At 46.6% G+C, this 25,356-nt stretch overlaps 2 protein-coding genes across 2 annotated transcripts in view; one reads left to right on the top strand and one right to left on the bottom strand.

Moving 5' to 3' along the window:
- Positions 1-90: 90 nt before the first annotated feature.
- On the bottom strand, positions 91-5,683 carry CKMT1A (creatine kinase, mitochondrial 1A). The gene is given in 11 exon segments (XM_043990185.1): positions 91-322; positions 591-716; positions 911-1,045; positions 1,971-2,094; positions 2,217-2,224; positions 2,226-2,303; positions 2,465-2,686; positions 3,104-3,199; positions 3,443-3,641; positions 4,308-4,644; positions 5,533-5,683. Coding segments are annotated over 10 exon segments (1,254 nt in total). The 5' UTR covers positions 4,457-4,644; positions 5,533-5,683; the 3' UTR covers positions 91-205.
- Positions 5,684-9,764: 4,081 nt separating this feature from the next.
- Positions 9,765-25,356, top strand: part of PPIP5K1 (diphosphoinositol pentakisphosphate kinase 1) — a 41,156-nt gene continuing 25,564 nt past the window's right edge. The window contains 26 exon segments of the mRNA XM_043981205.1: positions 9,765-9,820; positions 12,186-12,360; positions 13,197-13,244; positions 13,246-13,287; positions 13,289-13,394; positions 13,720-13,810; positions 14,035-14,120; positions 14,392-14,546; positions 14,690-14,791; positions 15,616-15,777; positions 15,928-16,049; positions 16,207-16,308; positions 16,544-16,630; positions 16,738-16,813; positions 16,960-17,069; positions 17,168-17,250; positions 17,470-17,601; positions 17,784-17,905; positions 18,217-18,399; positions 19,454-19,595; positions 19,807-20,030; positions 20,354-20,481; positions 20,692-20,806; positions 20,996-21,103; positions 21,595-21,711; positions 21,841-22,005. Coding sequence (XP_043837140.1) covers positions 12,214-12,360; positions 13,197-13,244; positions 13,246-13,287; positions 13,289-13,394; positions 13,720-13,810; positions 14,035-14,120; positions 14,392-14,546; positions 14,690-14,791; positions 15,616-15,777; positions 15,928-16,049; positions 16,207-16,308; positions 16,544-16,630; positions 16,738-16,813; positions 16,960-17,069; positions 17,168-17,250; positions 17,470-17,601; positions 17,784-17,905; positions 18,217-18,399; positions 19,454-19,595; positions 19,807-20,030; positions 20,354-20,481; positions 20,692-20,806; positions 20,996-21,103; positions 21,595-21,711; positions 21,841-22,005 — 2,955 coding nt within the window. The 5' untranslated portion in view covers positions 9,765-9,820; positions 12,186-12,213.

The following is a 25,356-nucleotide window of genomic DNA, read 5'->3' as shown; positions in this document are numbered from 1 at the left end:
CTTACTATCTTTTCCTTTTTTTTACCTTTTCCTTTCTTTTTCTGTGATTAGTTTCTGTCACTCTACATAGCACCAGAAATTACAGACAACTAGAGCATAACAAGTGAGTTTTACTAGGTCAGGGGTCAAATTCAGAGTTGGCAGGAGAGGGTATTGGCTGAGCAATTGGCTGAGAGCTTATGAAGGTCTACGGGTGGTTGGAAAGCTAATTCTTGGTGTTGACAATGGGTGCAGGCACACGAATGTCCTGTCCTCTCTCTAGCCGTCGCTCACAGTCAATCAGGTAGTTGACCCCATCGATGACAAGCTGCACCAGCTCCACCTGAAAGGCATTGACTGGTTTTGAGACTCTCCTAACATGTACTCTGGGAAAAGACTCAGATTTTTGTCTTCTACACTCCCTGGAGCTTCTTTCCTGCTCTTTACCTCAACAGTCCCCAACATTTCATTCCCAATGACTTCCCCTACCTCAAATTCCATCTCAGACTTGCACCATCTTTTTGGATTTCACTTGGACTTGTTCTTCTATCCTTCTTAGGATCCACCACTCTTAACCCCTGTTACCTAAATCCTTTCCTTCAGGTTCTTACCTCTGATTTGCCTAGCCGATCCAAGTTGGAAATGTCAAAAGTGCTGCCTGTGGCTGCTGTGTCCACCCCACCAGTTCCACGTTTTTGTAGCCTTAGGTTCTCTAAGATCTTGGAGAATCGGCTGTCCTAGAGGGGAAACAAAGCATGGGAGACAGAGTCAGGAGAGAGGGAGGGAGGCTCTCCAGGGCCTGTGGCTGAGTGTTCTGTTAGAATTCTTCCCCTTACTCAGAATTCTCCCATTATCCTCCCACTTTCCCTTTGGCACCAACGTGTGCCTACCCCAACACTATTTCACTCTTCCCCTCCCTCAGCTCCTTCACCTTGCTTAACAGGGGCAGTTTGACATGCACGCCTGCTCGAAGTCCAGTTCCCAAATTAGAAGGACAAGTCAGGATGTAACCCAAACGCTCATTCCACATGAATTCCCAGCCACGTTCTTGAATTAGACGTTCCACCTGAGACACATAGACCCCCTTAGCTAAAACCATGGGCACATGGATCCTCTTTAGGGCAAATGACAGGGATTCAGGAATCTCTAGTTAGAATTGGGAAAATGGGAACATTTTCTCTAGCTTGAACTTTAAAGATAAAGATACCTCAGGGACTAGAACCTAGAACCTAGGATAGGGGAGGCCCCTCACTTAGTGTCACAGTTAGAACTATTTCTTTCAGTTAGAAATAGAGAGGCAGGGTCCCTAACCCATTGATATGAAGGTTACTAAGCAGAACTAAAGACACAGGAAAACCTTCCAGTTTGGAATGCTCCTTCATGCTTGCTAGAAGCTATGTAGACTGGTCAGCTAGAAATTGGAACACAGGAATTCCCTTCTCCCTTCTCCTGAAACTCTTAGCTAAAATTAGATATATGGAAACATGTACCTTGAATCTGTAATAGGGGGATACCTAAGTTAGAACTTAGATTGGGAACTCAGTTCCAAATAGAACTGGTGACTTCTTCCTTCTCAAGAACTTTGAAGACTTTCTCTCCTAATGATCACTTAGCTAGATGGAACTTCAAACATCCCACTCATTAACTAAAGCCATGGATGTGGAACCACGATAAGAATAAAAGGGCCTAGAAGCTAGGCTTACCTCGTATTAGAACTGGGAAGATGGAATATTTTCCACTATAATCATGAACACACTCATCCCCTTTCCCTTTATAGAACCATGGGTTTCCATTGGGCTGAAACTAGGGACATGACTCAAATTCTACCCATTCTCACTCATTCCTTCCCCACAAGGCTTTGTCATCATAACTCAGCTCATTCACCCCTTCCCACCACTGATCTCCCACGGCTCCCCTCCCCCATACTCCCCTTCACATTTTTGTCTTCTGAATGCCCTCCCAACCAATTCCTTTGCCCATTCCCCTCCAACCTCCTTGAGCCCCCGGCAGAATCTTTCGAACACTCTTTTCATGTTGCCACCCTTTTCCATTGAGATGACCCGTGTGTGATCCTCCTCATTCACCCAGATCAAGAAGCTTTTTTCATTGTTGTGCCTGAGGGAGTGGAGGTATAGGATCAGGAGGCAGGAATAGGGTGAGGGTTGAGTAAAGAGTGATGGAAAAAATGTAAGAATAGAGGACAAAAGATTGAAGAAGATAAGAAGCACATTCTATACCAGATTCCCTCGAGCATCTGGCCAGTCTCGGGCCATTCCTGCTGCTGTCAGCAAGGGAGATACAGGCTTGTCAAATAGGAAATGGTCCTGGGGGAAGTTAAAGGGAATGGTATGAATATCTTTGCAGGTCCTCCATTACTTTAACCTCTGGGCCCCTCCCAGCTCCAACAGTCACGTCTCATTCTGCCTCTCCCAACTCTTGTTTTTCATCCCACCCACTCCCAGGACTCCTCCATAGGGCCCCTCACATCTATAAGCTGCTGTTGCTCAGCTTCAGTCATTTCACTGAGCCGGTAATATCGTCCAGCCAAGTCACCCTGCAGGCCACTCAGTGCATCCACTACAACTCGTTCCACCTCCCGTCGCTCAGCCCTTGTACAGGCAGGGGGTAGACTGAGTCCCCTGATGCTTCGGCCAGTCCGGACTCTTGAGGATAATACGTACCGCTCATCAAAGTGGCCAGCCCGAATCTAGAGGATTTGGAAGATTAGTTAAGGACACCAAAGCAAGATATAGTAGGTGGACCTAGGAGGTTCTGGGGGTGGGGGTGGGACAAAATCTAGGGATATGCATGAATAAATAAGATGTATATAGGATACCCCATAAGTAATTTCTCCATATACGGACATTCCTTCAAAACATACCTCTATGTGGCATTGTTACTTTATCACAAGAACTATTGTGTTCTTCCTGCACTTGCTTTCCTTTAAGATGCTCCCCTCCCCACATCAAGATGAGGATCCAGAGACCAAATTCCCATATGAGGTCAGGGAGGTCAAGAAATTAGGAAAATCAGGAATGGCTCAGCAAAAATTCAGGGGGCTCGTGAGACAGGAATAGCACAACTTAAGTGATTTAGAATCTGAGTTTGGGTACTCAACGTTCACCTTGCTGGCATCCAAGTCTGTGGTATGCTTCATTGTTCGAGGATCATAGCCATTATGTCTTTCTTGTATCACGGGGTCAAAAAGCTCAGCAAATACCTGGGGAAATTATAGGAGGAAGGGTCTCCAATGGGGAAAGACAAATTTTCCTGTTTTCCCCCCAGAACTCAGTCTTAGATTAATTTCATTGAGACAGAAACTTTGAGAACAGGAGAATACAGGGTCAGAGGGGAATGTTTGGAGTCGCTGGAAAGAAAGAGCTAGAATACTGTGAGGAAGAAGTGGAAATCGCTAGGAAAGAGGAATTAGGGTCATTTGGAGAAGCTCAAGGGGTCCACCCACCTCATATGTTTCTTCATCTCCAGCTACCATGCCCACAGTCTTGATGAAAGGGTGACCAGGATTGTCCACACCAGTCTGGATACACTGGTCTAGTGTCCATCCTGTGGGCGTGGTCTTGTCGCAGAGCCGGGCATAAACAGCTGGAGTCAGGTGACTAGCCATGCAGTTGTTATGTTTTCGAAGGTCGGGATACTCTGCACTGAGGAGGGGTACAGAAGTGATCATAGGGGAGACATGGGTCAGGAATCAAACATAGCCTTTCTGGGATCTGTCCAGAAAGTTAAGATCCTGTGTATGACCTCCTGTTGTTCCCACCCCCCACTCCCCCCACAGTGGGAAGATATGCAGTGTGGAGAAGAGAGGGATTAGAGAGAGAGAGAGGTTCAGTAGTAATCGCTTTAGGGATCCTTCTGGCCTGTCCTCCCTACGTCATTCATATACAACCTTAGGCACACACACTAGACAGCTCAGTTTCCCCAAATCTACTCAGTGTCATTCTCCTAGGAATACAAAAGTAGGACTCAGGGAAGAGAAGAATCTGAATGAGATAGCAGAGGCTGCTTGGCAAAAGGATTATTATAAATGGTAGGAACAGATCAGAGAGCCCCCAACCTGCCTGAGCAGATCGAGAGTGACTAGAACTCTCAAGGCCAGTATGGGGCTTTGGGGGCGGGACATTTGGTAACAGGTCTCCAGGAATGTGCCCCATGGCTCCAGCAAGCATTCCCATCCCTGACCCTCCAGTTGACAGTCTCCCTGATCCAGTGTCGAGGTTAATATAGTCCCTATTCGAACCCTGGTTCCCAATCTCCATCCTCATCTTCCCATCACCGCCCTGGGCACCCCATTCCTCAGGCGCTGATACCTGGGTGGGTACAGCCTTCTTCGCTCGCCAGCCGCTCGTAGTGGGTCGGAGCGGAGCAGGTACCCAGCAGCCAGAGACCCTGCGCCGGCCACAGCAAGAAGCCTGAGTCCCGGGCGGGCAGAGAGTAATCGGGAGAAGGAACTAGCCATGGCGTGGGTGCCGGGTACTCGATCTGGGAGTTAGAGCTGGAGCTGCGGCCCAAAGCGAACCAGAGGCCGAAAGCTAGATCTGGAGCTGGAAGGGGGCCGGAGCTGGGCCAGAACCGATGCCGGAGCAGAAGGCGAAGTGGTTGGAGACCCGATAGAAATTGGAGCCAGAGCAGAGGCTGGCACTCGAGCTGCGTGGAGAAGCGCAGTGAGCTAGAGGGGTATGCGGGACAGAAAGGGTGGGGGGGGGGAGGCTGGAGCCGCAGTCCCTAGGGGAAGATTTCACAGAGGCCCCGCCTTCTACCCTACCCCCACAGTATGGAGGGGGGGGGGGCTGTTGTGTCATCTAGGAGCAGGCGATTGAGAGGGAAGAAGGAGGGGCCCCTCAGTCTAAGGAACGCCCACAGCAATCCTGGGGCTCTCTTCTTCGTAATTTCAGCACCAAACAGCGGACAGCGCTCATGGGAGGTGCGGCACCCGGATACCTGCCAGTCCCTGGAACGCCCAGTTTAATTTGTAACCGGAGAAGTCTACGACGTGGGTGTGAAAGGGTGACATTGCCTGACACCCCCGACTTTTCCTCTTTACCGAGCCTGCCCTACCACCATCTCCCTCTTAGGAGAGGCGGCGCCTTAGAAACCGAGAGAAAAGGGGGGAAACCCACTCAAACACCAAAGACAGAAGCAAAGGGTCAGAAACTGAGGTCTACATAGACTCATGCAAACAAACAGTCACATAGATACACAGAGAGACAGAAAGAGGCAAGTGGAGACTGGGCGAGGCATCCACTTGTTCAAGGTCACCCTTAGAAACAGGAAGAAGATTCAGGTATCTGCCTACCAGCCCTGTGCTTGCTTTTCACAAGGTTAGAGGAAATTCGGAAGGGCCTTTTTTCACCCCATGGGAAAGGGGATTCAACTCCTGACTCCACTTACACCGTGCACCCAAGCACCTGCCCCATGGTTCAAAACTGGTGCTCTGGTCTCCCAGAATCCCCCAGTCCCCAGAACTCAGCCCATCTTTCCCTCCACCCTACTGCCTCCCCATTTTTCCATTTTCTCAACCCTGGACCTGATCACCTGGCTGAAGTCACAGGCTTCTGGTCAGCTTCTCTGTCTGACTTTGTGGAGTGTGGAAGTTGGTTTGTAAGGGAATTCTCTTCCTCTCTCGGCTCTTCCTTCTCCCCAGTCTCTGGGCTGGAGGGGAGCGAATGAAGGGTGGAGTAAAGAGTAGGGGTGTTGGTTAGGAGATTGGGTATATGGGGATCGGACTGCCAGGCACAAAGCTCTTGGCATTTCAACCCAATATAATCGTTTCCTCTCTTGGATCTTTAATGCTAATTAATCCAGCTTTTAAGGTCTACTCAGGCACAAGGGCATGGGGTCATTGGAGGATCTGGTCCTCCTTCAACACACCGTCATCCAACCCCCACTTTCTCCTCCCTCTTCCCTTGAGTGACATTGAATGAATAACTGCTTGGTCCCAGGAGTTATAGGTGTGCCCCAGGTGTGTCTTGACCTTTAAACCTAGCCTGTTGCATCAGGAAAAAGGGAGAGAAACTGAAAGGGAGGAGGGTAAGAAAGGGAAGGGTGGGGCAGATTAGCAAGAGAAGTAGTTCAGTGATTTCTTTTCTTTACCAGACACCTCTGCAAGTCTGTGTGGAAAATCTTTGGGGATGATAAATTAAGAAAGAGGAGTTCCCACTCCATATAGCTTTCTATCTAGTGCTAAAATCTTACCACTTTCATTCTCTTCGGGATCCTATTGTTCTTCCTCACCACACTGGGCAAAATTCCTCTCAGAGTAGACAATTGCCTCTCTCCAGATCTTAACAATTCTTCGGGAGGTGCAGTAATTGCTAAAATGTGAATGAAGTCAAATCCTCTGAAAAGGATGAATATTACTTGTGCTTGTGGGATTGTAATTCAGATAAAAGGGGAGAAGGAATAAAGTTTCATTGGAAGTGAATATAATTGCTCAGGTAAGGGAGGGAGGAGTTAATCAGGTGTAGGAAGAGAGTTTTGCGTCAGAGGTGTGGGTAGTAATGAAAATTAGGGGGTGAAAGTAAAATTGGGAAAGTGCTACTTGTGTGGGAAGGTAGGGACTTGCCTGGGGAGCTGAGAAATTACCTAGATTAACAGGGTAGTTACTCAAATTAGGATAATTACTCCATTTGGAGAATATATGGTCAAGGGGATGTAATTATAAGGATGAAAACACAATATGCAGTCAGAGGGGTGTTTACATCAATGAAGAGATTGAAGGGAAAGTGCCTAGAATGTCTATAGGTTCAGCCCATAGACTCCTTGCCATCTTTCTTTAGGCCTTTAGGTCAGCATAGTGTGGAGTCTGGTAAAAATGGTGTAGTAAAGTGTCAGGGATCTAACAACTCCTTTGGGGGGGGGGGGCAATGAGGGTTAAGTGACTTGTCCAAGGTCACACAGCTAGTAAGTGTCAAGTGTTTGAGGCCAAATTTGAACTCAGGTCCTCCTCAATCCAGGGCCAGTGCCGTATCCACTGCACCACCTAGCTGCCCCAATCTAACACCTTCTGAGGAAGAAATCAACTCCCCAGGTGTTCTAGAAGAAAGGAGAAGCCAAAAATGGGGCAGTGGTGGGGTGGGGTGGTGGTGGTAGGGGCAGGGTTGCCCTTATGGAGACTTCCAATAGAAAATGGGCTGATAGAGATCAGCAAGAGTGAAGTAGGAGAAAAGTTGGTGTTTTTTCTCTCTAAAAACCTTTCCACCTAGACACCTCTCTACCTCTGGTCTTCAACTTGCATTAATTTTCTCTGTAGTGTCCCCGTCCTATGTATATATGCAGTTTGGTTTTTTGGGGGGCGGGGCAATGAGGGTTAAGTGACTTGCCCTGGGTCACACAGTAAGTGTCAAGTGTCTGAGGCTGGATTTGAACGCAGGTCCTCCTGAATCCAAGGCCAGTGTTTTATCCACTGTGCCACCTAGCTGCCCCCATATATATGCAGTTTTGGTCTCTCCCCTGAGCTCCAGTATGAAATTATGGGCTACTTGCTAGACATTTCCACCTATATGCCCATAGGTATATCAAAATCAACATGTCCAAAGCCGAAATCATATTTTCCTCAAATTTTCCCCTCTTCTAAACTTTTCTTTTTCTGTCAAGGGACCCACCATCTTTTTAGTTATCCAGTTTCACAATCTTGGAATCACCCTCTATTTATTGCTCTTCCTCACTCTAAATTATGAATTAGCTGTCAAGTCTTATTAAATCTACCTCCAAGACATTTCTTTCATCTTGGGGTGGGCTCAAGTGAAATAATAGATGTAAATATCAATGTCAATAATAATAATAATAGGGGCAGCTAGGTGGCCCTGGAGTCAGGAGTACCTGAGTTCAAATCCTGCCTCAGACACTTGACACTTACTAGCTGTGTGACCCTGGGCAAGTCATTTAACCTTCATTGCCCCACCCAAAATAATAATAATAATAATAATATTGTTATCATTATTAACCTACAGTTACCACACCTCTAGTCTGATGACTTCATTTTGAGCCTTCTACTGCTACTTCTCTGCAGAGCTCAAGTAATGTTTATAGAGCAATACAGAGGTGCTGGTAAATATTTGACAACTGGGCAGGAAGGGGGCCAGAAATAATATATTCACTCATACTTTTAAGTTCAATCTACATTAGAAATGCTTCCTTAAGTGTTTAGACAATCTTAAATGTCTAGACAATCAACAAAACAATAAATCAAGCCTTGATGTGTGGAAATTGAAGGATTTCAAAGGGATAAATGCTCACGTGGAACATTTAACAATCAGTTGACTTGCATTTGTACCCTTCTTTCTACTCACAAGGTCACTTTAGTTTAAGTCCTTATTACCTCTTACCAGTACTATTGCAATTGTCTGGGGCACAGTCAGGAAGAGTCAGGAAGACTTGTTTTCCTGAGTTCAAATTTGGACTCAGACACTCACTGTAGCTGTGTAACCCTGTGCAAGTCACTTAACCCTGTTTGCCTCCGTTTCCTCATTTGTAAAATGAGCTGGAAAAGGAAATGGCAGACCACCCCAGAATTTTTGCTCCAAACGGGGTTACTAAGAGTTGACAAGAATAAACAACTGAGGGGCAGCTAGGTGGCGCAGTGATAAAGTACCGGCCCTGGATTCAGGAGGACCTGAGTTCAAATCCAGACTCAGACACTTGACATTTACTAGCTGTGTGACCCTGGGCAAGTCATTTAACCTTCATTTCCCCACCAAAAACAAACAATCAAAAAAGAATAAACAACAAGCTATTGGTCTCCCTGACTCAAATCCTTCCCCAAACCAATCTGCTATACAAATGTCAAAGTGATTTTCTTAAAGCAAAAACCTGACCATATTACTCTCCTGATTAATAAACTCCAGTGGTTACTTATGAACTCCTCTGTTTGATATTTAAAAGCCTTCACAACTAGCACCTTTTAAAGCTTTACTCTCTCTTCATTCTAGCAAAAGTGGACTTCTTGCTGTTCATCACATAAAAACATTCATTCCATTTCCTATCTCCATGTCTTTGCAACTGCTGTCAACCATGCTTAGATTGCACCCCCTCTTTACTTCTGCTGCTTAGAATCCCTAGTTTCCTTTCAAAGCTCAGTTCAGTAGCTGCCTTCTCTTCGCAAAGAAAAACATCTTGAATTTTTTTTTTTTGTCGATATGTATACTTATGTACTACCAAAGGAAGTATGTTTCATTTTGGTCTTTGTATTCCCTGATATTCGCACAGTGCTTGGTATGTAGAAGTTGCTTAATAGTTGATTGTTGACACTTCTATCTTTTTGTCTTTTTGTGCTATTTCTGTCTTTGCTTCATTTTGGTGCTCTCCTGTCTCTATATTCTCTCTCACTCTGTGACTTATTTTATTTGTAAAATTTATTCTGTATTCATGTGTGCAATGTACAGGACTTCAAACTGAACTATAAGTTACAAAACAGTGGAAGATGTGGCCTTTGCCCTTTAGGGGATACAAAACTCCATTTGTTGTTTTTTTCCTCTCCCCGATCTCCTTTAAATGTCCGTCTGCCAGTTAGTCAGTCTCTATCTGGCTCTCTGGCTTTGTCTTTAAATCCCGGGGTTAAGAGTTGCAGGATGCGAGGAGATGCAAAGAAAAGGATTTAAGGTAGCTGTGACCGGCAAAAGCAGAGCGCTACCCTGCGCTTTCCCCCATTCTAACACCAGGGGGCGAGCTTCCTCCGAGAGCACCGGCCAACGCAGCCTGACGCTCTCCCCGGAGCGCGCCCGCATCTGATTGGCGGCGCGGGGGAGGGGAAGTCGCACTTTGATTGGGTCCCTGTCAGGTGCCCGCTGCCGGCAGGTTCGGCTGCGCCGGCGGAGAGAGGCGGGTGAGTGAGGGCCCCGGCAATGGGGGAGTGGCTGGGGGCCGGGGTCGGGGGCGGTGTCTGAGGGGGTCGCAAGTCCCGGGCCGCCTGGGCTGGGGGTCGCGGTCAGTAGGTGCGAGCTCCGGGGTTGGAAAGGGGCTCCGGGGAGACCCGTCCGTGTCAGCGTAGGCTGTGTGACCCGGGCGGGCGGGGGGAGGGGGGTGACGGTCAATGTCGGGGGCGGTGGGGGGAGGGGGAGAGCTACCTGAAGAGGAGGGGAGTCCTCAGGGGACGGGGTCATCCGAGGGTCATTGTCCGGGGTTAGTGTGTATCGCCTGCGGGAGCAAATCACAGCATATTTCTCTGGAACTGGGCGGGGGGGTGGGGGTGGGGGGACGGGTTAAGGAGAGGAAGAGAAGGGCCTGGGAGTTTGAGGAGCCTTCAGGAGACCCGCAAGGATCTGGGGTTGGGAAGGGGGGCGGAATCCTTCTTGGGGGTTTTAAAGATTGTTGGAAGACGTGGGATGCTTCTTGTTTTGGGGGCGGGGAGAATTCTACCTGGACCTTAAACTCGTTCTCCTCATCCCGAAAACCTCCACGAAATGTTCTAACTAGGAACTGTTGCGATGCAAGCCCTAAATTCTATTAAGAGGGTTCCTGAAATGCTTTTGATTCAGGACCGGGAGAAGGCATTTGGGTGCTTATAGCATGGTTTCGAAAATGTTACTTTTCTCATTTTTGACTACCCCCCCTCTCTACTTTTCATTCTCCCTACCCTCCGTCGTTCCTTCCATCTACTCCCCTCCCCCCTTCACCACCTCCCTTCCTCCTAACACTATCCCTTACCCCCTTACTTCCCCTTTCACTCTCAAACCCTTTTCCCTCCTCCTCCCACTTTCTATGGGAGGCTTTGAGACCTTCATTGTAACAGTGCATCTTATCACAAAATAAATACTTATGTGCCATGGAGAGTGGGAATTTCTGGCAAAAAAGAAGTGTCATTTATAAAAATCAATATTAAAAGTACCTTCCTTGTTGGTTCTCAATATATTTTTAGCGTGGCTTACCGCTAGTCCCAGTTTTGCTTTCATCTCAAGGTTTTTTCCTGCTCCTTCACCTCCTCCCCATGTCCTGCCACCCCTATCCCCTGCCCCCCATTCCCAATCCAAAGCAGAAGTCCCTAGAGAGGAGACTGCTTTGCTTTTTCTACTGTGATTCAGTCCAAAGTGAATGAGGCTGCCCTTTAGGCCTGGAGCAGAGTCTGAGGTTTCTATCTTTGTTACCATCATATATTGGGGGGGAGGAGGAGTGAGGAGAGAATGGGAAAGGTAATGGAAAGGCCTTGGCAGGGATATACTAATCCCAGCTTCTTGAAAAGATACATCAAGGAATTATCTTACTGTAATCAAAGTTTATGCCTGTTCTTTCACACAAGCCTCCTTCATAGCAAGTCCATTCTTATCATTGCTGTGGACACTTTCTATTCTTCCCTCCTTGACGTCCTCTAAGGCAAGGGTTCCTAACCATTTTTTGTGTCATAGACTCCTTTGTCTGGTGAAACCTATGGACCCCTTCTCAGAATAAAGGTTTTTTACATTTATAATTGAAGTAAATGCTAAACTTCAATTAGACATTAGTGAATATATAGATGTTATTTTTCCCATCCAAGTTTATGTACCTCCTAAAATCTGTCCATGGACCTCAGATTAAGAACTCTTGCTCTAAGATTTCAGAGCACCAGCCTGTGGTTATTCTTTCCTGATCTCAAGAAGTCATTTCCCATGATTAAGACCGCACCTGTCTTTAACCTGGTTTTGTTACCTTGTTTACCCTTTTTCTAGACCTTAAATAAGGGTATCTTTCTCTTCTGTAAACACATTTGAAAATGTAAGGGGTCCTTTGCTTCTCAGGCTTTTGTTAAGGTTCCTAAGCTTAGCACTGGAGAGTGAGAGAGGAGGACTACGAAAGTTCCAAATTGAGTTCTAAGTCTAGAATGTCAGCCCTCTCTCAGCAAATAACCCCTCCCCCATTCCACTACCCCTCAAAGCAGCCCTTCTTATGAATACACTTTTCCACTGGAAGAACTGAAGAAATGTCAATACCATAAGGGTTAACTCCCTGACTCCGGTAATAGTTTAATTCCTGGGATAACCTTTGGCTATTCCCCCTTTTGTCTACTCTTCTTACCTTTAATTATCTCAATTTCTTTCACCTGGCCTCTTCTTCCATTCCTACATCTCATCATTTTGCATCTGTTGTTCCCGATTGCTATAGTCTCAGTGTAATCTCAGTCTTGTTTCCCTACTTTCCCTAGTGCCCCATGCAGTTCCTTTTCCAATATTCTTGTCCTCTATGCACCACGGGAGCTAATGGAGTGCTGTCTCCTGCAGATCGGGATGAGTGGGTCTCCTGGTGGGAATGTGGTCATTGACGGCCAGTGAGATTGAGAGTGCCACGCCCCGCTTCTTTGTTGGAGCTGGGGATGAGGGGCTGGGCACCCAGGGAGCAGGCATGAGCATGGAAGAGAGTGAGAGTGAGCTCCTCGAAGATGAGGAAGATGAAGTGGTAAGTACATGAAGAATAAAATAATAGTAGAGCCACTATTACTAAGGGCAGCATTTAGTGGTGACTACTTCACCCTCTACAAAGGTCTGGTCTACCCGCCTTCTATTGGCACCTGGCTCTTTCATGATTTAAGAGATGGCAGAGTTGGGGCAGCTAGGTGGCGCAGTGGATAGAGTACCGGTCCTGGAGTCAGGAGGACCTGGGTTCAAATGCGGCTTTAAACACTTGACACTTACTAGCTGTGTGACCCTGGGCAAGTCACTTAACCCCAATTGCCTCACCAAAAAAAAAAAAAAAGAGAGAGAGATAGCAGAGTAATAAATCGCTCCATTGTAGAACCTTTCCTCCAGTGAACTCCAGTGAACAGTTAGAATCCAGGGGTTGCTGGGTATCTGAGTAACCTGATGCCTGGTCACAAAAATACCCTCTGTGCTCTTATGGAAAAGACATTATTCTTTGGGGTTGTTTTGTTTTGTTTTTTGGTGAGGCAATTGGGGTTAAGTGACTTGCCCAGGGTCACACAGCTAGTAAGTGTCAAGTGTCTGAGGCTGGATTTGAGCTCAGGTCCTCCTGACTCCAAGGCCGGTGCTGTAGCCTCTGCGCCACCTAGCTGGCCCCAAGACATATTCTTTGGACAGCAGGAGTCCCTAAATTTGTCTTGGGGGTGGGAAGAAGAGGGGCTACCCCAATGGATAGAGCACTGCTCCCTAGGTTCAGCTTGTCCTGTAGCTTCTATAAGGGGAGTCTGTCTTGACAAAAGGGGGAGGCTTTGTGTCCCTAGGAATTCCTACCACCTGGTAAGGAGGGTTTTTCTGACAACATCTTCCACACTGTAGCCCCTCCGAGCGCAGATTATCGTTGGCATTTGTGCCATGACCAAGAAGGTCCAAGTCCAAACCAATGACCCAGATCCTAGAACGACTATGGCCGCTTTGACTACCTAACTGTGATTATTCTGGGTGAGGATGTTATCCTCAACGAGCCTGTGGAGAACTGGCCACCTTGCCACTGCCTCATCTCTTTCCACTCCAAAGGTGAATGACTACCTCGGGGAGAATAGAGAGTAGAATGGGATTGGGAATTGTGGGGTTTAGATTTGCTCTTCACTGTTTCATCCCATTGAGAGTGCTTATTTCCTCTGACACATTTGAATAAAAAAGCCATTTTTGAGATCTTAGGACGGTTCCACAGCTTCTAGAACCGTCAGAAGGTTTGGCCTTCTAGAAGTAATTCCAAAGGATCTTTTGGATCTTTGGCAAATGAGTGAGGTGTTGTGGTGGGATTAGTATGTGGAGGGGTTCAGTGGGGTTCAGCCTCATTATTATAGTGTTTGTATCTTGGATTCTGCTTTTCTGTTAGGCTTCCCGCTGGACAAAGCTGTTGCTTATGCTAAGCTTCGAAATCCCTTCCTCATCAATGATCTGACAATGCAGTATTATATCCAGGACAGGTATGGCTTCTTCCTGTCCAGTCAGATATCTGGGACTGGGTCTTCCTTCCTTGTTGCCCACAGACTAAGCCTCTGGTATTTTGGGAGCCTATTTAGGGGAAGAGTAAAACCAAAAACTTGCTTCTGTCTCACATTGTGCTCCAATACCCTCATCTTCACCCCACCCCACCCTGCCTTGCCCTTCCTCCTCATGCTTCTTTTAGCTAATAGTTTTGGGGTTGCAGGCGGGAAGTATATCGAATCCTGCAAGAGGAGGGTATTGATCTGCCTCGATATGCTGTGCTTAATCGTGACCCTGCCCGGCCAGAGGGTGAGTAGCCAGCCCCATCCTTTGTCCTGCCCCCTGGGCTTCAACCTAGCTCAGTGCCCTTCAGATGTTATTACTGTTATTACTGGTTAAGAAGGGCTTTGGTTGTTGTATAGATGGGAGGGTTGGGGGCCTCGGGATAGGGCCTCTGGGGTGGTTCTTAGGATTCAGGGCTTGTGGATTTGAGGGTTGCAGAGGCTGAGACGCTGGGGGATTCCAGTGGTAGAAGAGGTGTGCCCAAGGCCCCCAGAACTGACCATATTCTACCTCTCAGAGTGCAACCTGATAGAGGGTGAGGACCAGGTGGAGGTGAATGGAGCTGTGTTTCCCAAACCATTTGTGGAGAAGCCAGTGAGTGCTGAGGATCACAACGTCTACATCTACTATCCCAGCACAGCTGGTGGGGGGAGCCAGCGCCTCTTTCGTAAGGTGTGGGGGCAGTCAGGGATATGGGGAGGGACAGAGAGATGGAAGGATAGGGATGGAATTGTGGGGTAAAAGCTGAAGGATTCAGGACCAAATGGTGAGGGAGGATGGAACCACATATTTTTTAATCCCTTCCCTTTCCATAGATTGGCAGCCGAAGCAGTGTCTACTCCCCTGAGAGCAGTGTCCGAAAGACTGGATCTTACATCTATGAGGAATTCATGCCCACAGATGGCACTGATGTCAAGGTTGCAGGGGAGGGAAGGGGCCATGGTTATAGAGATTACACAAATTAGATCATTTTGGAGGCAGAAGGGACCTCGGAGGCCATGACGTCTAGTCCTTTCATTTTAGAGCTCCGTTTCCTTCCCTTTATATATGAGGAAAATAAAGCTCTGAGAAGTTAAATGAATTACCCAAGGTCACCCAGTTAAGATGTTATCATTGGGGAGTGGGGGAGTTGGAAGTATAAGAAGGGGACTTACAGGATAAAAGCTAAGAGTGAATTTGGTAATGTACTGAAATTACAAGGTAAGGAGTGAAGATACAGGGATTGAGGCATTTTTGACATTTGTAAAATAGGGCTGTGAAGGCATTTGATATACTAAAGTGGGGGGTGGTGTAAAATAGAAAGTAGAGGATAATATTGGGGTACTGGTAGAGCAGTCCTCATACTTATGCCTCTATAGCCTTAATTGGATAAATGTTGATTTTCTTAGACTCAGATCTTTATTCTTTTTTTTTGTTTTGTTTTGTTTTTTTGTTTTGTTTTGTTTTTTTGTGAGGCAATTGGGGTTAAGTGACTTGCCCAGGGTCACACAGCTAGTAAGTGTTAAGTGTCTGAGGCCGGATTTGAACTCAGGTACTCCTGACTCCAGGGCCGGTGCTCTATCCACTGTGCCACCTAGCCACCCCCTCAGATCTTTATTCTTAATCCAAGCCTGAACACGATGCCCAAAGTCTCTCCTTTTAAAATGATTTTTTCTCTGTAATCTCTTCAAGTACATATGTCATGATTGGTCTGAGGGAACTGTGTGACATGGATTGTCTCAGGAATAATATATTTTTGTAGGTGTATACAGTGGGGCCTGATTATGCCCATGCTGAAGCCCGAAAGTCTCCAGCATTAGATGGAAAGGTGGAAAGGGACAGCGAAGGGAAGGAGATTCGATACCCAGTCATGCTGACTGCCATGGAGAAACTAGTGGCCAGGAAAGTTTGTGTTGCTTTCAAGGTAGAGGAAAATCAAAGGTGATGGGATGGTGTTGGTGGTATGGGGGAATATAGGATAAATGGGATGAAGGGAAAGGGGAACAGGCACGAGGAATTTGGGAAGAAGTTATTCCTCCAGCATGGTTTTATCCTTCACCTTATTCTCCCACAGCAAACAGTCTGTGGGTTTGACCTTCTCCGTGCCAATGGTCACTCCTTTGTCTGTGATGTCAATGGCTTCAGCTTTGTCAAGAACTCAATGAAATACTATGATGACTGTGCCAAGATCTTGGGGTATGGAAGACATTGTTTTGAGTGTGGGGAAGCCAGTCTGGGAGTTGGGGTTACCCTTTTTTCTCCTCTTTAACAGAGATCTTCTCTTTTGCAGTTTTGTTTTGTACCATTATGAGGAAGGTTGTTCTGTTACTTTTCTATATTTTCTTCTTTTTAGGAATACCATAATGCGGGAGCTTGCCCCCCAGTTTCAGATTCCATGGTCCATTCCCACAGAGGCTGAAGACATTCCCATTGTCCCCACTACATCTGGTACCATGTAAGAGAGAGGGAGAAGCTGTGGTCATTTGTCCACCGAGATATCCAGGGCTTGGAATTCCTAGGACTGACTGATAAGCACCTACCACTTCTTCTTAGACTGACAAGGGGATCCCTTTCAGGCTGTTTCCTTAGCTATACCCCCATTCTTATTGCAGACAGTGCCCTTTTTCCTCCCAGGCACTCATGAAGAGGTTTGCTGACTGAGGTTGTTCTAACATGCGTCTTCTTCCCAGGATGGAACTCCGCTGTGTCATTGCCATCATCCGTCATGGGGATCGAACTCCCAAACAGAAGATGAAGATGGAAGTTACACACCCCAGGCAAGGGGAGGGCCCATATACCAAGAGAAGAAAGGGGAAGACCAATGGAGATTGTTCCCACAGTTCTTGACTCTTCCACTTGTTTTCCTTCACTCTCCCATTCCCAGGTTCTTTGCGCTGTTTGAGAAACATGGTGGCTACAAAACTGGGAAACTGAAACTGAAAAGGCCAGAGCAGCTGCAGGTGGGTAACCTGGTTGAGGAGGAGAGTCACTATAGGAGGAAGGGAGATGAGATGGGGAAATCTGGCTGGGAAAATGTAAAGTGATCTGAAGATGGATGGGTGACTGGCCAAGAGCTGTGAACACATCCCAATATCCCCCTCCTCAGGAGGTGCTGGACATCACTCGGCTGTTGTTGGGAGAGCTGGAAAAGGATCCTGGTGGCGAAATTGAAGAGAAGACAGAAAAGCTGGAACAACTGAAGACTGTGTTGGAGATGTAAGGAGGGGATGAGGATAAGGGAGCTTGATGTGGGCTGTCACTCATGGAGTCTGTGTTCTGGGATTGGGATGGATGGTGGACTCTGTTCTTGGCAGGTATGGTCACTTCTCAGGCATCAATAGGAAGGTACAGCTGACTTACTACCCCCATGGAACCAGGGTCTCTAATGAGGAGCAAGGTGAGAGAGACAACCCACTCTAGCTCTCTAATTCTCTAGCCCCCTAGACCCATAGAACACCCATTCTTTGCCCTACCTCCTTCCTGCTTTTCTAGTTTCATCCCCCAGCCTTTTACCTCTCAGAATTGTTGAGGCTAACATCCAGACCTCTACTCTGTACTGCTTAGATGTTCCTAGAAGGTTACCCAGGCTCAGTTCACTGCTTTCTACTACCCTTAGATCAACAGCCCGAGACCCAGGCCCCATCTCTGCTGCTTGTGTTAAAGTGGGGTGGAGAGCTGACGCCTGCTGGCCGGGTCCAGGCTGAGGAGCTGGGACGAGCTTTTCGCTGCATGTACCCGGGGGGCCAGGGTGAGTGTGTTAAGGAGTAAATGTTTGGTGGATTTGGAACAAGATAAATATGGGATGAGTGGGGGGAATAAAGAAAACAAAATCACTGTGGCAAGGAAAAGTTGAAGGGGGGAGGAATAAATTCCCTCTTCCCTGCCATAGGATCCTGACAGATGTCTATTTGTGGTCCTCTTCACTCCCAGGGGACTATGCTGGCTTCCCTGGTTGTGGGCTTCTACGTCTCCATAGCACTTACCGCCATGACCTCAAGATCTATGCTTCAGATGAGGGTCGTGTACAGATGACGGCTGCAGCCTTTGCCAAGGTGTCCACCCTAACCCCAGAGTCATGGACATTGGCAGTTTGGAAAGCTGCTAATTTAGATGGAGGGTTAATGAAGTGCAGGAATTTGGGGTGCTTATCTCAGAAGGATAGGTTGGTGGCTGGATGACTGTATCTGACCCCTTTCTGCTCTTCTGGGAATAGGAGGTGGGAGGTAGGGGCACTCCTGCCCCCACCAAGCCAGCTCTGTGTCTTCTCCATAGTCCCTTAGGCCCATTCCACCCCTCCACCAGCAGGGCTGCTGGCCCAGAGAGGGGTTAACAACACTCCCACTCCCCATGGCTCCTGTCATAGGGATTACTGGCACTGGAAGGGGAGCTGACACCTATCCTGGTACAAATGGTGAAGAGTGCCAACATGAATGGGCTTCTGGACAGTGATGGTGACTCTTTGAGCAGCTGCCAACACCGTGTAAAGGCACGACTACATCACATTCTACAACAGGATACACCCTTTGGCCCTGGAGATTATGAGCAGGTCTGAGCTCCCTTGTGCCCTGTCCTCCAAGTATCTCATTCAGGATCCCATAAATAATACTGTCCACACCCCTTTCTGGTAATCACTTAGTAACTGCATTTAGATGGTTAGGTGTCTTGTCCTCATTTTTTGGTATTTGTGGAGTCCTAGTGATTCCTCAAGATGCTGCCCCCCTGCCCCCTTCCCCAGTGGCCCTGCTTCATGACCATGGATGCCTCAGGGTCTTGAAACCCATTCTGATGGACTCAGATTATATTTGTATCATAGATTGGAACCAAGGCAGAAGGCCCGCTTTGCCTTGGTGTTGAATGTAAGGAGCTGTTCCAAACCCAGCCTGTTAAAGGAGTTCCCTAAGTCTCATTCTGAAGTTGAAGGCTAGGTTAGAGTCTCTCTGTCCCAGAGATAGTCTGATTTCCAGGGTTAGCCTAGGCTTTGGTAAGAAGGAGACCATTTGCCAAATTGAAGTTGAACAACACCTCTCCATTTCCCCTTACTATTCCTGTTTTTGTTACTCTTTGAGGAACTTGAATGGACTGGATAGCTGGATACTTTTTCTGGGTTGGTGTAAGGAGGGGTTATTCTACTTCCTCTTCTCTTGGTCAGGATGTAATGAGGCCCCACCTGCTTCTCTGTACTCTTGTATCTGGTCAAGCAGACCCTTTATTACTTTTTCCATCCTGCACTATTTACTATAAGTTGGACATGGCAGATTCTTAGTTGTATAAATCTCCATACCATTGTAGGGCTCATTTACATCTTTTTTTTGGGGGGGGGTTGTTTTTGCAGGGCAGTGAGGGTTAAGTGACTTGCCCAGGGTCACACAGCTAGTAAGTGTGAAGTGTCTGAGGCTGGATTTGAACTCAGATCCTCCTGAATCCAAGGCCAGTGCTTTATCCATTGCGCCACCTAGCTGCCACTATAGATATCAATAGATATAAGAATAGATCTCCATCATAGGGAGCTGTTAACAAGTATTTGCTTTGTTTTTATCCAGACCCAGGGATCTGGTGAGAGGCCCTGAGCCCATGATACTCTCTCTTTTTGTTTCCCCCAGCTGGCCCCTACCGGCAGCCTCTCATTGCTCAACTCAATGGCCATAATTCAGAATCCTGTGGAGATCTGTAACCAGGTATTTGGCCTGATTGAGAATCTCACACACCAGATCCGGGAACGGATGCAAGACCCCAAGTCGGCAGGTGGGTAAGAGCACTGCCTTCTCTCCCCCAGGATATTGTCATGGTTTTGTTGCCTCTTCCTCTGAGTGTCCAGAGGAACCTTATCTTCCCTCTTGGATCCTGCATATTTGGAATCTGTTTGCCCTCCAGGGTAGTCATGGTGGCCAAAATCATGGTCCTTAGCTCATTTTACAGCTCTTTGCCTAATATGACTATTCCCTGTTACCTTCAGACCTGCAGTTGTATCACAGTGAGACTCTGGAGTTGATGCTGCAGCGCTGGAGCAAGCTGGAACGTGACTTTCGGCAGAAAAGTGGACGCTTCGATATCAGCAAAATTCCTGACATTTATGATTGTGTCAAGTATGATGTGCAGCACAATGGGAGCCTGGGGCTCCAGGGGACAGCAGAGCTGTTGCGACTCTCCAAGGCACTGGCTGATGTGGTCATTCCTCAGGTTAGTTCTAGAAAGAGCTCATGGCTAGAGTCTAGAAGGGCAGGAGAGAATAAGCACAGAGGCAGAGTGGGATTAGTGGAACTGCTCCAACCCTCTTCTGATGATCAACCACACTTTATAGGTGCCCTTGGACTAGGAGAAAGAGCAAAGGCCTCTGGCCTAAGTAGACATGAGATGTGATACATGGAGTGGGAGTAATAGTCTGTGTGAGGAGACCCAGGAATGATAGGAGGATGGTGTTAGGTTTGGGGAGGAGTGGTAGTAGGCAGAGGCAAAAGGAACATGGGCTTCCTTGAGTGCTTACTTAGCCTCTGGTTCTCTAGGAGTATGGGATCAGTCGGGAGGAGAAACTGGAGATTGCTGTGGGCTTTTGTCTCCCATTGCTGAGGAAGATTCAGCTTGATCTACAGCGAACCCATGAGGACGAGTCTGTCAACAAGCTGCACCCCCTGTGAGGGAGGGTTAAGGGGGTAACTGGGTGGGGGGTGGATGGGACATGTAAAGGACTCTTGAGGGAAGTCAGAGCTGGAACGATTCGAGAGGCTTGGGCACAGGAGGACTCCTGAATATGAGGGAGACATCCTCGTTAGGGATGAAAGAAAGATGGTGGAGGGGTGGTGCTATGACTGCATACTTACGAATGACAAGGCAACCTTTTCAGGTATTCCAGAGGAGTGCTCTCACCTGGCCGCCATGTCCGCACGCGTCTCTACTTCACCAGTGAGAGCCACGTCCATTCCCTGCTCAGCGTCTTCCGTTATGGAGGGCTGCTCGATGTAAGGATCCTTTGTCTCCACCTGCCTGTCCTGCGAGCAAGCTCCTTTCTTTAGTTCTCCTTGGTCTCCAAGCAAACCTTTCTTTGTGTTTCCTGGCTCTCCCCCATCCCAGCCTCAGGCCCACCACCCCTTTCCTTCTCTGTCCTCTCTTATCTCAAGACCTGAGAAGCCCCTCCTCATATTTGGTAGGAATCTCAGGATGTGCAGTGGCAGAGGGCTCTGGCTTATCTCAGCGCCATCTCAGAACTCAACTACATGACTCAGATTGTCATCATGCTATACGAAGACAACACCCAGGTGAGGAGATGTCAGGGTGGGATCAGGAAAAGATCTACCCTCTTTATCCCCAGCCACTGTTCAGAGAAGGAAGTCCTTACCCATCCCCATGGTCTGTGGACCACAATATGGGAGATCATTAGGAGCTTCCTGGAAAGCAGAGAACCAATTCTGGGAATAAGTAGCGCCAGATGGAACGACCTGGAATCCAGTCACTGAACCCAGGGCTAGGGTGACAGGAGACCTTCATAAGTGTTTCTTTAAGTGGATTATGTAATGATCAAGTTCCTGTGGGAGGTACATGAACAAAGCACCACAGTTTTGGGGGAGTGAGGATTCCTTGACCCTAGAGATTATAGTAGAAGAGATTCACAGCAATAGGGTATTGGAGGAGTCAGGACACAAAAGCCTGAGAATGAGGTGCCTTCTTGGAACTCCTTTTCATCTTCGTCATTACCTTGCTTCTTACCATCTCATCCTTTGACATCCTTTCATCTGGTGGTATCCCCTAGGATCCCTCATCAGAGGAGCGATTCCATGTGGAGCTGCACTTCAGCCCTGGAGTGAAAGGTGTTGAAGAAGACGGCAGTGCCCCCACTGGCTGTGGCTTCCGCCCAGCCTCTTCAGAGGTGGGAGAGGGTGCTATAATCTGTATCTCAGAACCTGGGAGATAGGGACCCAGAGAGTTGGTGGCAGGGAGGTGAAGGTGCTGGGCATAGAGAAGGTGATCACCCCTTCTTCTTTTACACATGATGCAGAATGAGGAGCTGCAGTCAGACAAGGGCAGTATGGAAGACCTGTGCCGGAGCAGGGGTCGAGATGAGCCAGATCGGGTGTTGCAGACATCACCCCAGCCTCCTGAGATCCCTGGTCTCCCAAGAAGATCACCACTCATCCGCAACCGTAAAGCTGGCTCTATGGAGGTAATAGGGAGAGGAGGGGGAAAGGATGGGGAGGGGACACATTGGACACTATCCATGTGTCCTCAATCACTGTCCCTCCCATCCCCATACTTGGTGACTTTGGGAGCTCTAAAGTAGCATCAAGGGGCAGCTAGGTGGCTCAATGGATAAAGCACTGGCCTTGGATTCTGGAGGACTTGAGTTCAAATCCAGCCTTAGATACTTGATACTTACTAGCTGTGTGAGCCTGGGCAGGTCACTTAACCTTCATTGCCCCATCCCCCCCCCCCAAAATCAGTATAACGATATTGCTATCATTCTCCTGGTTCTGTTCACTTTACATCAATTTACATGACTACCCAGGTTTTTCTAAAATTATCCCCTTCATCATTTCTTTTCTTTTTTTTTATACTGGAAATTTTCTTTATTGTAGAGGGGAAAATGTATTGTATGTAGAACAGTGCAGGTTTAGTGAGTTGCTAATGGAAGTGTCATGTCACACGGCTTTAAGTGTCATGTGTCTGAGGTCACATTTGAATTGAGGTCCTCCTGACCTGCACCACTTAGCTGCCCTGGACACTGTTTAGATGATTCCAGTTTTGTTGGCAACATCCAAAGCATCATAGTCTGGAGCCAGTCAGACATAGGCCTTTTTCTCTCCATCAGGCCTGATCCGTGTGTTGACCTTGGCCACATTGATGTCATAAAGCTTCTTTACAGCTTGCTTAATCTGATGCTTGTTGGCCTTGACATCCACAATGAAGACAAGGCTGTTGTTGTCCTTTCTCTTCTTCATTGTAGACTCAGTGGTCAAGGGAAACTTAATGCTGGCATAGTGGTCAAGCTTGTTTCTCCTCGGGGCACTTTTCCGAGGGTATTTGGACTGCCTTCAAAGTCTTAGAGTCTTGGGTTGCTGGAAGGTGAGGAATGTTCGGATCTTCTTCTTTTTGTGGCTGTGCACACCCTTCAATACTGCCTTCTTGGCCTTCGCCTTGGCTTCCATCTTGGGGGAACAACTGCTTCCTTCTTTGCCTTTGGCACCATCTTAAGGAAAAGGCCCTTCATCATTTCTTATAACATAATTCATTTCCTCATATTCAATTATGATAACTTGTATAGCCACTCCCCCCAATTCCAGTTCTTAATTTATCTTCCAGTTTGCTCTCCCCCTTCTGTACCCAGTGTGTGTGTGTGTCTAGTTTTCCCTCCTTTGACTAGTTCATATGAGAGTGAGGTTCAAGTATCATTCATTCTTCTCCTTCCTCCTTGTTAATATAGACTTTTATATGAAACACCTCAATACGTTGATTATTTTAACAACAGTTAAATGTAGCACAAACTTTACTCTGTCTGAAGAAGTCTAGACTTCTTCAGGCAGAGTAAAGCTGGTGCTTCATTTTTTCCTCTCATAGTTGTAACTCCAAACCTGCTAAAGTTCTCACAAATACACATCACACAATAAAAGCTGTACATAGATAGAAGGATGCTGTCTCTGGCATCAGAATACATTGACTACTTGGCTGACCAGTGTTTCCATCAGTCCTCTGGTGTGTGATGCCTCTTAAGTATTCATCAGGCAGGTGACACAGGACTGACATCCATAGGTAAACACAAATATTAAAACGTATCCAGGAATAAAATATTGTAATTGATTAAACATAAATGTGTAAACTTGTTATTTATAATTTGTTTTTAAAACAGTTGTAACACAATTTTCCCATTAGTTTTCATGTGCCTTTCCAAACAGCTTTATTTATTTGTATTTATTCAGATTTTGTTGCTGCTTCTGTTATTTCCACAGTTGAAGTCAATGTGTGTAATTCTTTTTTTGGATCTGCTTCACTCTTTATTACTTCATATAAATCTTTCTATATTTGTTTATATTCTCCATGTTTATTTTTTTTAAAAGTTCTTTTTTTTTTTTTAGTGAGGCAATTGGGGTTAAGTGACTTGCCCAGGGTCACACAGCTAGTAAGTGTTAAGTGTCTGAGGCCGGATTTGAACTCAGGTACTCCTGAATCCAGGGCCGGTGCTCTATCCACTTCGACACCTAGCTGCCCCAAAAAGTTCTTATTTTTATTGATGTCTTTTTTTTTGGGTGGTTCAATGAGGATTAAGTGACTTGTCCAGGGTCACATAGCTAGTAAATGTCAAGTGCCAGAGGCTGGATTTGAACTCGGGTCCTCCTGAATCCAGGGCTGGTGCTTTATCCACTGTGCCATCTAGCTGCCCCAGATGTCTTTTATTTTTATACCACATTTTCAGATAGACCCTTTCTCCCTTCCTCCTTAAGGGAAAATTTATTTAGTGCTTACTATTTGCAAGGCACTGTACTAAGCACTTTTTTACATGTTATCTCACTTGATCCTCAAAACAAGCCTGCTGAGGTAGTTGCTGTTATTACCCCATTTTACAGTTGAGGAAACTTAGGCAAACAGAGGTTAAGTGACTTCCTCAGAGTCATACAACTAGGAACTGTCTAAAATCCAATTTGAAGTCAGGTCTTACCGACTCCAGCACTATCCAGTGTGTCGCTACCAGGTAGCCATTACTGGTAGCAGAGATTTTTAAAAATAAAGAGAAAAAACTCAGTCCAGAAAAACGAAACAACATACCAACCATGTCTGACAATATAACATGCAAATTTCATACCTCCTGCACTGGAAAGCCATTATAATATAATTCTATAACAGTCAGATTTTTGCGTTGTTCTTTCTGTTTACATTGTCATCATGATGTGTATTGTTTTCCTGGTCTACTTACTTCACTCATCTTATGCACATATAAGTCTTTCTTCTCTGAATTCTTGATCTTCATCATAATTGTGATTTCTTATGGCATGGTAGTATTCCTTTATAGTCTTATGCCACTGTTTCTTCAGCCATTCTCTAATCACATACGGTTCCCCCTCTAGTTTTTATATATTACACGCAGCATTGCTTGGAATATTTTTGTAAAGGTAGGCCTCCTTTTTTTTTTTAATCCTGTCATTAACAGCTTTATGATATAATTCTAGCAATGAAGTCCTGGGGCCAAATGGTATGAACAGTTTTATAGTTGTATTATTTAATGCCATTTTGGGAGCCCTGACCTGGGATTTTATTAGTGGAGAGAACTACTGGTTTGTATATCCTTTCCTTTGATGCAGGTCAGCCACTTATTGTTAACTAGAGTTTTTGTTGTCTGGAGCATTAAGAGGTTAAAGACTAATTAATAGTTATATAGGTAGTATGTGTCAGAGGGACTTGAGCCCACATGTTCCTCATTTCAGAGCCTGCTTTTTCTTCTTCTTTTTTTTTTTTTTGCTTTCTATTCTTTGTACCATTCTCCTCATGTAATACGTTATTGCTTAACAAAATAGTTAAACCAATT

This window comes from Dromiciops gliroides, chromosome 2 (genome assembly GCF_019393635.1).
Source record: "Dromiciops gliroides isolate mDroGli1 chromosome 2, mDroGli1.pri, whole genome shotgun sequence".
Lineage (NCBI taxonomy): Eukaryota > Metazoa > Chordata > Mammalia > Microbiotheria > Microbiotheriidae > Dromiciops > Dromiciops gliroides.
The sequence above is the reverse complement of the archived record's forward strand: the minus strand, read 5'-3'. Positions and strand labels throughout refer to the sequence as shown.